This window comes from Anarhichas minor, unplaced genomic scaffold (assembly GCF_050575085.1).
Source record: "Anarhichas minor isolate MPS153535 unplaced genomic scaffold, ASM5057508v1 ptg000058l, whole genome shotgun sequence".
NCBI lineage: Eukaryota > Metazoa > Chordata > Actinopteri > Perciformes > Anarhichadidae > Anarhichas > Anarhichas minor.
Genome location: NW_027466504.1, coordinates 2,135,370 through 2,150,366, shown reverse-complemented (window position 1 = coordinate 2,150,366; position 14,997 = coordinate 2,135,370). Strand labels below are relative to the sequence as shown.

Here is a 14,997-nt window from a genome sequence, read left to right as displayed (position 1 = left end):
TTGATGGTGTTGGAGCTGTGGATCGTGCAGTCATGCATGGATAGGGAGTACAGGGGAGTGATGAGACCGCATCCCTGTGGGGCTCCAGTGTTGAGAGTCAGGGTGGAGTAAGTGGGGGTGCCTATCCACACAGCATGGGGTCTGCCCGTCGGGAAGCTCAGGATCCAATCACAGAGGGTGATGTTGAGCTCTAGGTCTCTGAGCTTGATGACAAACTCAACAGCCATCAAATGATAACTAGGCAAATTTCCTTCAGCATTTAACCGATTGTGAGTAGGTCTTAAGGAGGTCTTCAGGTGTTCTAAGGACTGCCTCAAACTTTTCTCACTGAATTTTGTATTTCTCTGCCTCTCTCTCTGTGTCTGTCTGTGTGTGTGTGTGTGTGTGTGTGTGTGTGTGTGTGTGTGTGTGTGTGTGTGTGTGTGTGTGTGTGTGTGTGTGTATGTGTGTTTGTGTGCGTGTGTTTCAGATCCTGGCATGTGTGTTTGTGTTTGAGATGCAGAAGGGCTTCTGTTGGGTGATTCAACTCTTCAGCCTGGTTTGCACGGTCAAAGGATACTATGACCGTAAGTGCTTAAAAAATACACCATGGCCATTAGGAATAGTATCTATGTTATTAAGCAAAGGTGATGTATTATTGCATTTGGTTTCATACTGTATATCTTGGGATGTTTAAGAAGGACAAGTGATTTGGTATTTAACAGTAGAAGAAAAGAAAATCCCCTTTTCCGACGAGTTTGAAACTGAAGCTTTCTATATTAGATGGCTTTTTTTATCTATAAAATTGCATTCACACCTGACAGAAGCATTTACAATTCTACAGAATGCCTTTTTATCTTGGTGTGTGTCATCGTGTTTGTTTGTTTTTTGATAACAGCAAAAGCAGTGAGTGACAAGACCTGCAGCCTCCCGGTAGAAGAGGCTGGGATCATCTGGGACGGTATCTGTTTTCTCTGCCTGTTGCTGCAGAGGAGGGTCTTCCTCAGTTTCTACTTCCTGCATGTGATGGCAGAGCTGCAGGCTTCTGCCAAACAGGCCTCGAGGTAAGACAATGAACTGAATGAATGAGTGAGCTAATGCAGTTGTTCCAATGCTAGTATTCACCAGATATTATGATAATACGATATATACGTATATATACAGTGGGTACGGAAAGTATTCAGACCCCTTTAAATTTTTCACTCTTTGTTTCATTGCAGCCATTTGCTAAAATCAAAAAAGTTCATTTTATTTCTCATTAATGTACACTCAGCACCCCATCTTGACAGAAAAAAACAGAAATGTAGAAATTTTTGCAAATTTATTAAAAAAGAAAAACTGAAATATCACATGGTCATAAGTATTCAGACCCTTTGCTGTGACACTCATATTTAACTCACATGCTGTCCATTTCTTCTGATCCTCCTTGAGATGGTTCTACTCCTTCATTGGAGTCCAACTGTGTTTAATTAAACTGATTGGACTTGATTAGGAAAGGCACACACCTGTCTATATAAGACCTTACAGCTCACAGTGCATGTCAGAGCAAATGAGAATCATGAGGTCGAAGGAACTGCCCAAGGAGCTCAGAGACAGAATTGTGGCAAGGCACAGATCTGGCCAAGGTTACAAAAGAATTTCTGCAGCACTCAAGGTTCCTAAGAGCACAGTGGCCTCCGCCATTCGGGGCTTTATGGCAGAGTGGCCCGACGGAAGCCTCTCCTCAGTGCAAGACATATGAAAGCCCGCATAGAGTTTGCCAAAAAACACATGAAGGACTCCCAGACTATGAGAAATAAGATTCTCTGGTCTGATGAGACCAAGATTGAACTTTTTGGCGTTAATTCTAAGCGGTATGTGTGGAGAAAACCAGGCACTGCTCATCACCTGCCCAATACAATCCCAACAGTGAAACATGGTGGTGGCAGCATCATGCTATGGGGGTGTGAGATATCCTGGAAGAAAACCTCTTCCAGAGTGCTCTGGACCTCAGACTGGGCCGAAGGTTCACCTTCCAACAAGACAATGACCCTAAGCACACAGCTAAAATAACAAAGGAGTGGCTTCGGAACAACTCTGTGACCATTCTTGACTGGCCCAGCCAGAGCCCTGACCTAAACCCAATTGAGCATCTCTGGAGAGACCTGAAAATGGCTGTCCACCAACGTTCACCATCCAACCTGACGGAACTGGAGAGGATCTGCAAGGAAGAATGGCAGAGGATCCCCAAATCCAGGTGTGAAAAACTTGTTGCATCATTCCCAAGAAGACTCATGGCTGTACTAGCTCAAAAGGGTGCTTCTACTCAATACTGAGCAAAGGGTCTGAATACTTATGACCATGTGATATTTCAGTTTTTCGTTTTTAATAAATTTGCAAAAATTTCTACATTTCTGTTTTTTTCTGTCAAGATGGGGTGCTGAGTTAATTTATTAATGAGAAATAAAATGAACTTTTTTGATTTTAGCAAATGGCTGCAATGAAACAAAGAGTGAAAAATTTAAAGGGGTCTGAATACTTTCTGTACCCACTGTATATATCAAAGCAAAATAAATGTCTGTTACACATTAATTGCGTACTTCAACTCAAACAATCTAAAGAATCCTTTCTCAGATCTTTCTCCAAGGTCCTAAACTGTGTTCAGGCGAAAAAATAGACAAAGAAAATATGATTTAATTTTAATGTTTCACAAACCAAAAAGTTTAGGATGAATATATGATGAATGATGCATTTGAACATTTACGTTTATTCTTGAACTTTGTGGACAGTATATACAGTATGTAACAAAAAAAGTCCAAGCTTAAAGGTCCACCAACTATTCCACTATTTTCCCAGGGCTTTCAATTGCATTTCACTTCACTTGTCTTCTTCAGAAATGAGTTAGCTCAGATTTGACTTAACTGTCAATTTAACAAGATAAGGTGACTTTTATTGTCCTGTGTGTACAGTGCCTAAATATAATATATAAAATATAAAAGTATTTGGGTTTTATTGTTTAACACTGAATCCAAGTAGATCTAATGTTTCTTTGTTGACACTGCTCAACAGAAAGAAAACATTTAACATCAAAGCGTAAACCGACATCTCTTCAAAGTGATCGTAATTAATTACAAAAAGTCAATACTAACTACATCTTTGCATAAGCACATATTCACTCGCTTCAAAAAGGACACGCAATCAATCATCATGTTGAATCATGTTTGGTCTACAATTTCCACATTTTTAATGTCACATTAGATCTACTTTGATTTAATGTTGTAAGACAATATAATGTGAACATTTTCAAGGAGATGAATAAGAGGTAAAAATGTTATAATTGTATCTTTTTTACTTTCACCATAGACAGTTAATGATGTTTGCAACAGCTTCAGTGAAAACCACATCAGGTTATTAGTTCCCTTCAGATCACAGGTACCCAATGAAAATATGAACATTAAAAATGCTAATTTCAAGAACAGATATTACCCCTGTTGACAGATCCCAAAAGTACGGACTAGATTAATTCAACACACTTTCTTTGTTAATTCAAATGAAGCTGCTATCGATATTGGCTCCCCAGCTACTTCCTAATGACAGTTACTTGTTGACAAATGCATTGACAGACGTTTCTTCTTTCCAGGGGGTTTGAACTCTTCAGAGCCAGTATCGTGAAAAACATTAAGTTCCACCAACAAATTGAGAGGAAATCTCTGTCACAGCTCAAGAGATCGTAAGTGTTCACAGTACAGTACAGCTGATCAAATTTGTTTTGGGAGTAATATTGTAATGGTACATCAAAGAACAAGTAAGATGGAAAGCTGGATGATGAAATTCAGCTGCGTTCAACACAAGCTGATTGTAGGTGAAGGCTCTAGGGACGGCAATGTTAATAGTCTTGTCCGTTCACCTCTTTGCAATTATTTTTTTTACATTTTGTAATTTTGTACAGACAGTCATGGTTCCCAGGGGATGAATCCTACTGATTTTGGTGATCCTCTGATTTTTCCTCTTGTGCCCCAATGAGGTTGACATTTTTGGTGTTTAGTGAAAGATCTAAAGAACTAATGCATGGTTAGCCCTGCAATTTGGTATCGATATCCATGGTGCCCCCACCACAAACTTCTCACTTATCCAATGAAATATCTTAACATGTACTTGATAAGCACAAAAGTTTGTATAAGTTTGTATTGATAAGTTATCTGCTTATCCAACCTGCTGCAGGTAGATAGACAGACTGACGGCCGCTTGTGATAAGCCATGATTGTCACAGCCTCTAATGCACCCACCTCTAATAATGCATTATTTCAGATCCACCCTGTGGACCACATTTCCTCGGAGGAAGCCTGGCCACAAAATTGCTAAGTGGATTTTGCACACTCTCAACGCACTTCTGTGTGTGAGAAAATGGACGTGTGGTGTGACGTGTGAGAGCGTATGAAATGAGTCAATTACCTGAGAGTTGGCAGCACTAGAATAAACATGACACTAGCCTCCCTAAAGAATCAAAGGTGTAATGTTCAGAAGTTAGGTGAAGTGATTTATTTGATGTAAGTTATGTTTACTCAGGCGCTTCGTTTCGTTTTGAAGCCTCGCGCCGGCTTCAAAACAACTGTAAACTAAGCTTAAGATTTACCTCACGGTATCTCACATCAGAAAAGAGATGAAAGTGATATACAATTGCTAGAGAGAGAGAGAGTTGCAAGCCGCAAACAGCTGTTTCTACTGTATGCGCCTCCCCCTTCTGGACGGAGGAATCAATCATAAATTTCACAAATTTCTGGCTTCATAAATGCAGATATGCAAAAATACAAAATGCACACAGGTTGCATTTTTAAGTTTAAGTATTTTTTATTTTTATTTCATGAAAAGGTGTATATATACATAGGCTTATTGCTATGGGTATGAAGTCGAAACAAAAGTAAAAGAGCCCACTGGTGACTTGCAGGCAAGTACAGATACAGGTACAGGGATCTGAGGCTCAGAAGCAAAGGCATGAAGCAACGAAGCAACTATGATAATCTGCCTAGGAGCGAGTGGAGAAGGGAAGGTCAGGTGAGAGATACTGTAGGAACAGTTACTGCAGGGCAGGAGGGAGTGCAAATTACAGAGAGAACAAGACAAACGGAATTCTAGTCTGTCATTTACGATAGAGTTAGAAAATTACTTAAATAATTGACATTTTGAGAATAAAGTCATAATAGAATATGTTGCGTTAGTATTTACTAACAGTCCATACGCTACTGTAGCCTATGTTATATTGACATGCAGTGTGGGGTCTTTCCTTTGACCATTAGTTCTGTATCACTTTCTCTCTATGCGTCGTCCTCGCTTACAGACACTTTTGCTCTGTTCGGGACCGTCTCTCTCCTCCAGAATGCTTCCCACTGAAAAGCACTTCATCGGAGGTGGTGAAGTTACATTTGTGTGAACAATAGGCCATGCAATCGTGAGATTTATGCGTTTTAAGTGTTTTCAGTTAGTTTTGTTTTCCACCTTTGACGATAACTGTGCCCTGTATAAATATACCATACACCAGGTAGGTATAGAATACATGGCTTTACATTAGCCCACAGCAAATATTATGAATTAATTTCAAAAGAGAGTTAAAGTTAAATTATTCTGTCTTCTGCCCTCCCTTTTTCTGTCATGTTCTCTCAGGATGCAGAGAATTCGCTCGAAGCAGCAGAAGTACAGGGATGGACACAAAACAAATGAAGATTCTAATGAGAGTCAGAATGCTGGTAGGAATGGTTGACTGCAAAAATATTCGTCAAACTGTTGGAAAACTTAGAAAACTAAGCAAGCACAGTAAACATGTGTACCACAACTGCTTGTTTTTAGCTGCAGATGAAGCTTCCTTCAGGTCTCAATCAGTGTCATTTTGAAACCCTGCACTGAAGTGAATCACTCATCAAATGTATTTATATTTCTCCTTAATTATTTCTTCAACTGATCTGAAAATTTAGTTTACGATATTGTAACCCTAATGGACTCTATGGGTAATAATAATAATAATAATAATAATAACTTTATTTATATAGCACCTTTAAAAACAGAGTTCACAAAGTACTTTGACAGTCAAAGCAGCAAAAACAAGGCAATAGTAGAAACAGAAAGTTCAGTGAGATCGATGGATACCTTAAAAATAAACTAAGAAATTAATGAAATAAAATAATCAATAAAATAGAAATATATATATATATATACATATACATACATACTGCATATATACATACACATACACATAGATACACACATATACAGTTGCACTCAAAATATTTCAACCCCCACCGCAAATCAGGTCCATCCGCAAAATCTACAAACCCCCAGCTGCTCCCAAAAAACAACCCAAACAAGGACAACCCAAATAGCTCAACACAACCAATGCCACAAGCGGTCTCCCCAAATACAACACAAAGTGCCACCACCAATGAACACCGCAGTCCCAAAACCACTCAACGCCCCCATGACAAGCACCTCCAGTACCCGGCAGAGCACCCCTCTGCTGCCACGACCCGATGCAAACGCGACGCACAGCCAGACACCAGGCCCCGACAGCGCCCCCGAGGAATCTCAGCCTAATGGGCTAAGATCCCCCAAGAACACCGCTAGAACCCACAACAGTAAAAGGGTGCTCCACCAAGCACCAAAGACGCCCGTCATGAAGGGACCGAACAACTCAGAGACCACAGCAGTCACCGAAAGCGGCACTCAGTGCCGAACCCGCAGAAACCACCTGCAATATCAGCCGTGCCCAGCCACTCAAACTGCTCCCGTCCGAGCTGTTCACCGACAAACAGCCGAAAGCCTCCAAATCCCGCCAACAAACCCAACCCGCAATTGGGGCCGAACAATCGAGTGCAACTGCATTTATTAAAATAATTTAGTCAAATCAACAAATGAAAACAGAATTAGAACAGGAAAGCGACGACATCATATGAAAGCCAGTCTGTAAAAATGTGTTTTAAGAAGTGATTTAAAAGAGATTACTGATTCTGCAAGCCTTATCTCCTCAGGCAGCTCGTTCCAAAGCTGAGGAGCCCTGATGGCAAAGGCACGGTCACCTTTAGTTTTAAAAGCACACAAATAGCTGTTCAGTGTGTCTGATGTGGCCTTGAGTTCAACAGCTGTATAACCCTGGTGTGAGGGTAGCCATGCTACGGTAAACAAGACACAACTAGGGTGCAGCAACAGAGCAGTTAGTTCACACACTCACTTAGCTGAGGTTAGTGCAACAATGCCTTCAGAGAAGAACATTCTAGATGCTCAAAGAGACCCTTCACCAAGGTCTCCAGCACCAATGGCATCCCTAATGAGCGGAGGAGGCACGCATCACCGGGCGCTTTCCCCTCTCCCCTTTTAAGAGACTCTTCACAGGAAGGTGACCAAAGACCGTTCTGTCGCCAAAACCTGGGGGGCACAAAGAAATGGCTGCTGCATACACAGTGCCATGAGAAAGCTCTCCACCATCTCTGCAAAAGGGAGACAAGCATTGCTGGATCCTGCTCTTGCTGCCTGTACAGACAGTCCAGCCCCCCTGAGCTTGTTCCTCTCAGGAACCAAGCCTGGAGAGAACAGCCCAGATGCACCTTCCTACTGAGATAGAGCCCCCCAGAACTGGGGGGCTCTCTGGGAGACTCTCCAGGGCTGAGTCATGTATGCATACCGGCGACCTGAGGCTACTAGAATGACCAACGACTGCTCTTGCCTCACTCTGTCCAACAGGGAAGGGATGAGATTTCTATAAGATCATGGCCGACTTGGCCATGGTAATTGTGCAAAGGCGTCCACCTTACTCTCACCCCTGTATTAGGGTCCTAAAGTCTTTGAGGACCAAGGACCCTGCCCAAGGACACTGCCTGTAGCTCAAAGAGGTTGATGTGTCGGTTCTCCATCGGTCATCTGGGTATACAGTGGGTACGGAAAGTATTCAGACCCCTTTAAATTTTTCACTCTTTGTTTCATTGCAGCCATTTGCTAAAATCAAAAAAGTTCATTTTATTTCTCATTAATGTACACTCAGCACCCCATCTTGACAGAAAAAAACAGAAATGTAGAAATTTTTGCAAATTTATTAAAAAAGAAAAACTGAAATATCACATGGTCATAAGTATTCAGACCCTTTGCTCAGTATTGAGTAGAAGCACCCTTTTGAGCTAGTACAGCCATGAGTCTTCTTGGGAATGATGCAACAAGTTTTTCACACCTGGATTTGGGGATCCTCTGCCATTCTTCCTTGCAGATCCTCTCCAGTTCCGTCAGGTTGGATGGTGAACGTTGGTGGACAGCCATTTTCAGGTCTATCCAGAGATGCTCAATTGGATTTAGGTCAGGGCTCTGGCTGGGCCAGTCAAGAATGGTCACAGAGTTGTTCCGAAGCCACTCCTTTGTTATTTTAGCTGTGTGCTTAGGGTCATTGTCTTGTTGGAAGGTGAACCGTCGGCCCAGTCTGAGATCCAGAGCACTCTGGAAGAGGTTTTCTTCCAGGATATCTCTGTACTTGGCCGCATTCATCTTTCCTTCAATTGCAACCAGTCGTCCTGTCCCTGCAGCTGAAAAACACCCCCATAGCATGATGCTGCCACCACCATGTTTCACTGTTGGGATTGTATTGGGCAGGTGATGAGCAGTGCCTGGTTTTCTCCACACATACCGCTTAGAATTAATGCCAAAAAGTTCAATCTTGGTCTCATCAGACCAGAGAATCTTATTTCTCATAGTCTGGGAGTCCTTCATGTGTTTTTTGGCAAACTCTATGCGGGCTTTCATATGTCTTGCACTGAGGAGAGGCTTCCGTCGGGCCACTCTGCCATAAAGCCCCGACTGGTGGAGGGCTGCAGTGATAGTTGACTTTGTGGAACTTTCTCCCATCTCCCTACTGCATCTCTGGAGCTCAGCCACAGTGATCTTTGGGTTGTTCTTTACCTCTCTCATCAAGGCTCTTCTTCCACGATTGCTCAGTTTGGCTGGACGGTCAGGTCTAGGAAGAGTTCTGGTCGTCCCAAACTTCTTCCATTTAATGATTATGGAGGCCACTGTGCTCTTAGGAACCTTGAGTGCTGCAGACATTCTTTTGTAACCTTGGCCAGATCTGTGCCTTGCCACAATTCTGTCTCTGAGCTCCTTGGGCAGTTCCTTCGACCTCATGATTCTCATTTGCTCTGACATGCACTGTGAGCTGTAAGGTCTTATATAGACAGGTGTGTGCCTTTCCTAATCAAGTCCAATCAGTTTAATTAAACACAGCTGGACTCCAATGAAGGAGTAGAACCATCTCAAGGAGGATCAGAAGAAATGGACAGCATGTGAGTTAAATATGAGTGTCACAGCAAAGGGTCTGAATACCTATGACCATGTGATATTTCAGTTTTTCTTTTTTAATAAATTTGCAAAAATTTCTACATTTCTGTTTTTTTCTGTCAAGATGGGGTGCTGAGTGTACATTAATGAGAAATAAAATGAACTTTTTTGATTTTAGCAAATGGCTGCAATGAAACAAAGAGTGAAAACTTTAAAGGGGTCTGAATACTTTCCGTACCCACTATATATATACCCAGGCAGGAGCCTCCCCACCCACCAGGGAGGGGGTATGCCAACCAAGCACCGCTTGTGCCTCCTAGCATCCAACCATGCTGAGCTGATGCCTCAACAGGGACTTTGACGGCGTCAATTTTGAGCTCCTGCTTACTCTCATCGCAATGAAGAATCACATCAAGGCACAACATCGAAGCATCGGAAGTGATATACCTGCTGCTGGCATTGAATCTTGGGCAGCGCTCGGCAGGCCAGGGAGGATGTTAGCTGCTGAACAGTGCTCTCTGCGTGGTCAGTGTCATGGCATTCGAAGTAGGTGTCATGGAGATCGGTCCCAGCGAAAATGCCGGTACATATCAGGAACTGACGAGGTCCTTGAAGTGGCGATTCCATCCGTGGAGATAGGCAGTCAGAGGGCACATTTTTGTTTCATTTTTTCACCGTTTGCTGAAGGAAAAGAAGGATAGTTTGGCAGCGGGGTGTGTTGCCTTATATACTGTGGGGTCGCATGTATTTGGGTAGGTATGTCCTGATTGCTTGGCTATGCTTATGCAAATTTTCAGTGGGTGATGCATACTCATGATTGGAGGAGAGTATTATCCATAGAGTCCAGTATATGATGGAGCCTGTGTGAGTTAGGACATCAAAATACCAAAAAAACGCGAAATAAGGATTTTATGTGAACTAAACCGTATTGTTCTTCACAAAGATTACCACAAATTGTTAGTTGAGTGCATTTTACTGCTAATAATTTTACGGAAAGCTGCATTAATCAATTTGTTACTACTAAACTCCAAAGCAAACTGAGAGACTCACAAACTGCCACTTTATTTTTGAAAGGTAAACAAATTGATTAGTATCCCCCTATTATATTTGTCTTGCTAATCTTATAGGCAATATGCCATGAAATCACATGGGCACATTCACATTTCCATAAAGATGAACCATTTAATTCAATGATCCCATGGCCTTTACTCTAGCACCTCCCTCAGGTTACGTTTATGTTTTAAAACTTAATAACTTAATAAAAACCATCATTACCTTTGTGCTGTGCAGTACCTCTACCAATCTAAATATTCTCATTTGTTCCAGAGACCCAGACAGACAAGAAGAGTTCCAGGAAGAAAAATTGGTCCCAGCCGTGGCTGGACCATGCTACAGGTATGGCAAACACTCAAGTCGCTTATAGGTGAAAAACATACTGTAAGACTGAGGTAGTCCTTCTCATATAACATCAGGCAATATATATATATAGTGAGTTAGGGGACATTGTAATATGTTTCTTCCATTCACAGTGCTCCACTCAGGAGAGTACTACCTGTTTGAATCAGACAGTGAGGATGAAGAGGACTCTGAAGAGCAGAAGCCTCAAAAACAGACTGCCTGTGAGGTCAGACACAACTATTTCACAAAATGTACTTTATATCAGTACCCTTTCTATGGGAGTCAGTGTTATATTGATATGTTTGCCATCATGGATGCCAAGTTCTTAATTGCACAGGCTCCGCTCTCCACTGGACTCTATGGGTAATACTCTACCATCATGCCCTTTGAAAATTTGTTTAAAGCGTAGCTGGCCAATCATGACGTGCCTACCCAAATACGTGCAGACCCCACAGTATATAATGCAGAAAGGGCGATTGGCCCACTGACAACCTCCATTGACGGAGTCATCCCTTTAAGAACCTCGTCAGTGCCCGGCAAGTTCCAGCCTTTTCGCCGAGACGGTCTTTATGATGCCTACATTGATTGCCTAGGCATGGACCACGAGGAGAGAGGTTTTCAGCAGCCACCAGCCTCCTCGCCCCCTTCCCGTTAGTGATGACCACTGCGGTGGAACATGTTTTGCTACCACTACCTGCACTATGGTTTTCCGCCCCCTCCTTCATTTCTGTTGATGCTGTTAATAAAGTTGATGTTGTCAATGTGTTTTATACTTTTAAAACTGTGAAAAAAGTTTAGATTTAAACTATTTACATTTCTCAAAGAGCATATTCCTTTCCCCTCTCCACCTCCATGGCTCTTTATGGCGTCTCATTAATAAACTTGGCCCAAACCAAATATGACGTTTACTGGCTGCCCAGTGTCAAAGCCATTCCCCACCTCTGGTGAAGGAGGCAGTGGGCCTGGACGATCACGCCAGTGTAAGTGGTCACAGCTGGTGGCACAGTGCTATAATCGGCATGATGTCAGAAAGCACACCTCATCTGATATATTAGCTGTGAATAATATATTTGCCGTTGAGCTGGAAACGTTGCATTCGTGGACTTTTCTAATTCGGTCTCCCATGGGCCAGCCTTACGTTTATGGAAGGTCTGGCGGCTCTGAGGTCTGAGACAGGACATCACAGCTGTTGACTTCAAGTTGCATACTTTCAGGTCGAGGTGGCTTAAAAACACAGGATGTTCTTGCATTTCACCTTCCAGGGTAAAGTCTCTGGCCCACAGACTGTCATTCGGCTATGCCCTGTCCCTCAGCGCCATTCGCAGATGTGTGGACAACTGCTGCGTGACTGAGGCGTAAGGGTCTTCATTTATCTCGAAGAACTTGTCGTCATAGCTCAGTCAAAAGAATGGGCTATGTTTCACACAGCCCAGTTGATCTTACAGCTAACCAAGCTGGGGATCACGATCAACTGGAAGGGGAGCAAACCTTGTTTGGTGAGTGTCAACTACAAATGTACGGCGGCATCTCTTGGACATGTTAGGCTCCATTTCAGGGTCTGTGCACACTGGAAAGACACAGGACTTGTGAAAAGAGTGGGGTGTGTGTTGCCCTTTATACTGTGGGGTCGTCAAGTATTCGGGTTTGCATGATCTGATTGGCTAGCTTATATTTGTAATTGAAGTATTACCCATAGAGTCCAGTAGAGGGCTCCGCCGGTGCTTAGAACAAGGGTTCCAATATCGTAACCTTCATCACAGAGTTTGTGGACAAACACACCTCTAGGGCTACAACATGACCATAGACAGTCCATCACCAGGTCTAATGCTGCAGCAGACAGTTGTGTAAAGCTGTGTCCAGTGGAGTCACATGTCCACAATATCTGGTTTTAAATAATATTATATACTGCATATAGTTGCAGTTGTTGTATTAAAATGTTTGAAATATTTAACACTGCTATGATAACAAGCTGTGTAAAAACTTATTATGTTTATTGTATTGTTGATTTTGTTTTGTTTTCCCCCTCAGTTGGCGTACCTGGCATGGGTGACCAGTGTGAAAACAGCTTTGAAAGAACGTCAGAGACACCAACGACAGTTGAGGAGGATTGAGAGAAAAGAGAAAGAGACAGAAGGAAGAGTGGATTCACAACAGGAGGCTTTTTCTGCCATTGGTTAGATATTCTTACATCCTTTTTCTATTACTATGATGATGGAGCATGCAGTGGCTAGTTGCTCCCAAAAAGTTCTTGACAGTTTTGTATTAATTTATCTTTTCACCTTTATCTACCATATCTGAAGCATATATTGCCCATGACAGAAGTACACCTATTGACACCAGGAAAAGGAAGTGCAGGGATTGGATTAAGTGTCCTTGAGATGCCCACAACATCTACCCAGCCAACCCAACTGGACCAAACGCTAACCAAAGCAGCGTGACAGCCGCAGCAAGAGAGGGACGAGAGCCCCGATAAGAGCTAAGCTAACCCAGTTTGGACCTAAGGGTATTCCACTACCCAGCCTACTCCTGGCTAATGTTCGGGCAAAGAACGATAAATTGAATGAAATAACCCTCAGGCTAACTCAGTATTGGGAAATCAGAGACTGCTTTGCCTACATCTTTACAGATACCTGACTAACAGCTCGGATCAAGCTATTGTACTTGACAAGTGTTCCACGCCAACAAAACGCTTTTGGCGGACAGTTTACTTTTGTTGTGCAACCCTGTGTTGTAGAATGACACTTTGAACCTTGTAAGTCTACAATAATGTGTAGCTTGTGAGGCAATGAGTTGTAATATATTGATATAGGAAGAAGAGTAATATCAGTTCTCTCAGAGGCTGCATCACTAATCAATTTGTTTGATGTGCTGCGGCTTCTGATCATTACTCACAAAAGGATTATGGACTGCAACATTATGATTTTGGCACTACATCCTCCAGGCAGATAGAATAGCATATGACACCAGTTAGACCAGAGGTGGGGGACTGTGCATTTATGCTAACAAAGTTTGGTGCACAAACACTGCTCCTATCGAGAGTCATTGCTCTTCTAACCTGGAATATCTCATGGTTAAGTGACAACCTTTCTATCTGCCTAGTATACATTGACTACAAAATATATCATGTTAGAAGCAAATGCTAAGCTTTAAGAACCGCATGCTGCCAAAAGCCAAAAACAGACTTCACATCTGGAGGCAGCCTTTATTGTTACAGGTGACTTCAACCACTTGAACCGGAAGATTGCACTCCCGAAATTCCACCATCATGTCTCCTGCCACACTAGAGGGGAAAAGACCTTGGACCGTGTTTACCAGTCCCTGTGTGCACTGTGCAGGATTAATTAACATCAACAGAACAGAGGTTAAGCGTGTCGCCAGCTTAAAGTTTCTGGGTGTCTGTGTCTCCAAGGACCTTTCTTGGACCCTCAACACATTGACCCTGAAGGCACACAACCATCTCCTCTTCCTGAGGGCACTGAAGAAAGAACGTCTCCTCGGTTTCTTGTGAACTTCTACTGCTGCATAGTCGAGAGCATCCTAACCAATTCCATTACAGTATTGTATGGCAACTTATCTTTCTTGGACCAGAAAGCGCTGCAGAGGGTGGTGAAAACTGCCCAATGCATCGCTTGGACTCCACTTCTCTGGGTTCCATGGTGTAATGGTCAGCACTCTAGACTCGGAATCCAGTGATCCGAGTTCAAGTTCTTGGTGGAACCTTGTCAATTAAAATGCACAATGCACAATTCTTAGGGGCGGCTGTGGCTCAGAGGTAAAGTGTCTCGATCCCCGGCTCCTCCAGTCCATGTCGATGTGTCCTTGGGCAAGACACTTAACCCCAAATTCCTGCCGAAAGCTGTACCTTCGGTGTATGTGTGGGTATGAATGGGTTAGTCCTGATGGGCAGGTACCTCTTATGGTAGCCCCTGCCATCAGTGTATGAATCAAGGGGTGAATGGGTGAATGAACATGTAGTGTTAAAGCACTTTGAGTGTGTGGAAGACTAGAAAGGCGCTATAAAAGGACAATTCCATTGACCATTTACTCTCCCACACCGAGGCTGTCCAACACAAGCAACTGGAGGCCATCATTTTAATGGATATCTCTACCGAACTCTCAGTTCCAGGACCAGCAGGCTCATTGCAGCTTCTTCCCCTCATCTGTCACCTTGCACCACAGTTTTGGCACTTCTAGCTAGATGCAACTGCAACGGCATATCGTTGTCTCAGTGTCTTCCTGGCCTTCAGGAAGAGGAACCAGAGGAAAAGGAGTCCAGTAGGTTCACATTGTCTTTTCCTCCTCCACCTTTCACCTTTTGCTGCTGCGTTTCTACAGTACCTG

At 42.9% G+C, this 14,997-nt stretch overlaps 1 protein-coding gene across 7 annotated transcripts in view; it reads left to right on the top strand.

The window, feature by feature from the left end:
* The window catches only part of piezo1 (piezo type mechanosensitive ion channel component 1 (Er blood group)), a 104,208-nt gene that overhangs the window by 58,727 nt on the left and 30,484 nt on the right, over positions 1 to 14,997 (top strand). For 6 of the 7 annotated variants that reach the window (XR_012947536.1, XR_012947537.1, XM_076076883.1 and 3 more), the window contains 8 exons: positions 470 to 566; positions 878 to 1,043; positions 3,599 to 3,688; positions 4,267 to 4,350; positions 5,617 to 5,699; positions 10,585 to 10,653; positions 10,788 to 10,882; positions 12,685 to 12,829. Coding sequence is in view for 5 of the 7 variants with exons in the window: in XM_076076883.1 (XP_075932998.1) it covers positions 470 to 566; positions 878 to 1,043; positions 3,599 to 3,688; positions 4,267 to 4,350; positions 5,617 to 5,699; positions 10,585 to 10,653; positions 10,788 to 10,882; positions 12,685 to 12,829 (829 nt within the window). In the remaining 2 variants the exon portion in view is untranslated. The remainder of the gene's footprint in view (positions 1 to 469; positions 567 to 877; positions 1,044 to 3,598; positions 3,689 to 4,266; positions 4,351 to 5,616; positions 5,700 to 10,584; positions 10,654 to 10,787; positions 10,883 to 12,684; positions 12,830 to 14,997) is intronic. The other variant, XM_076076885.1, reaches the window with a different exon arrangement.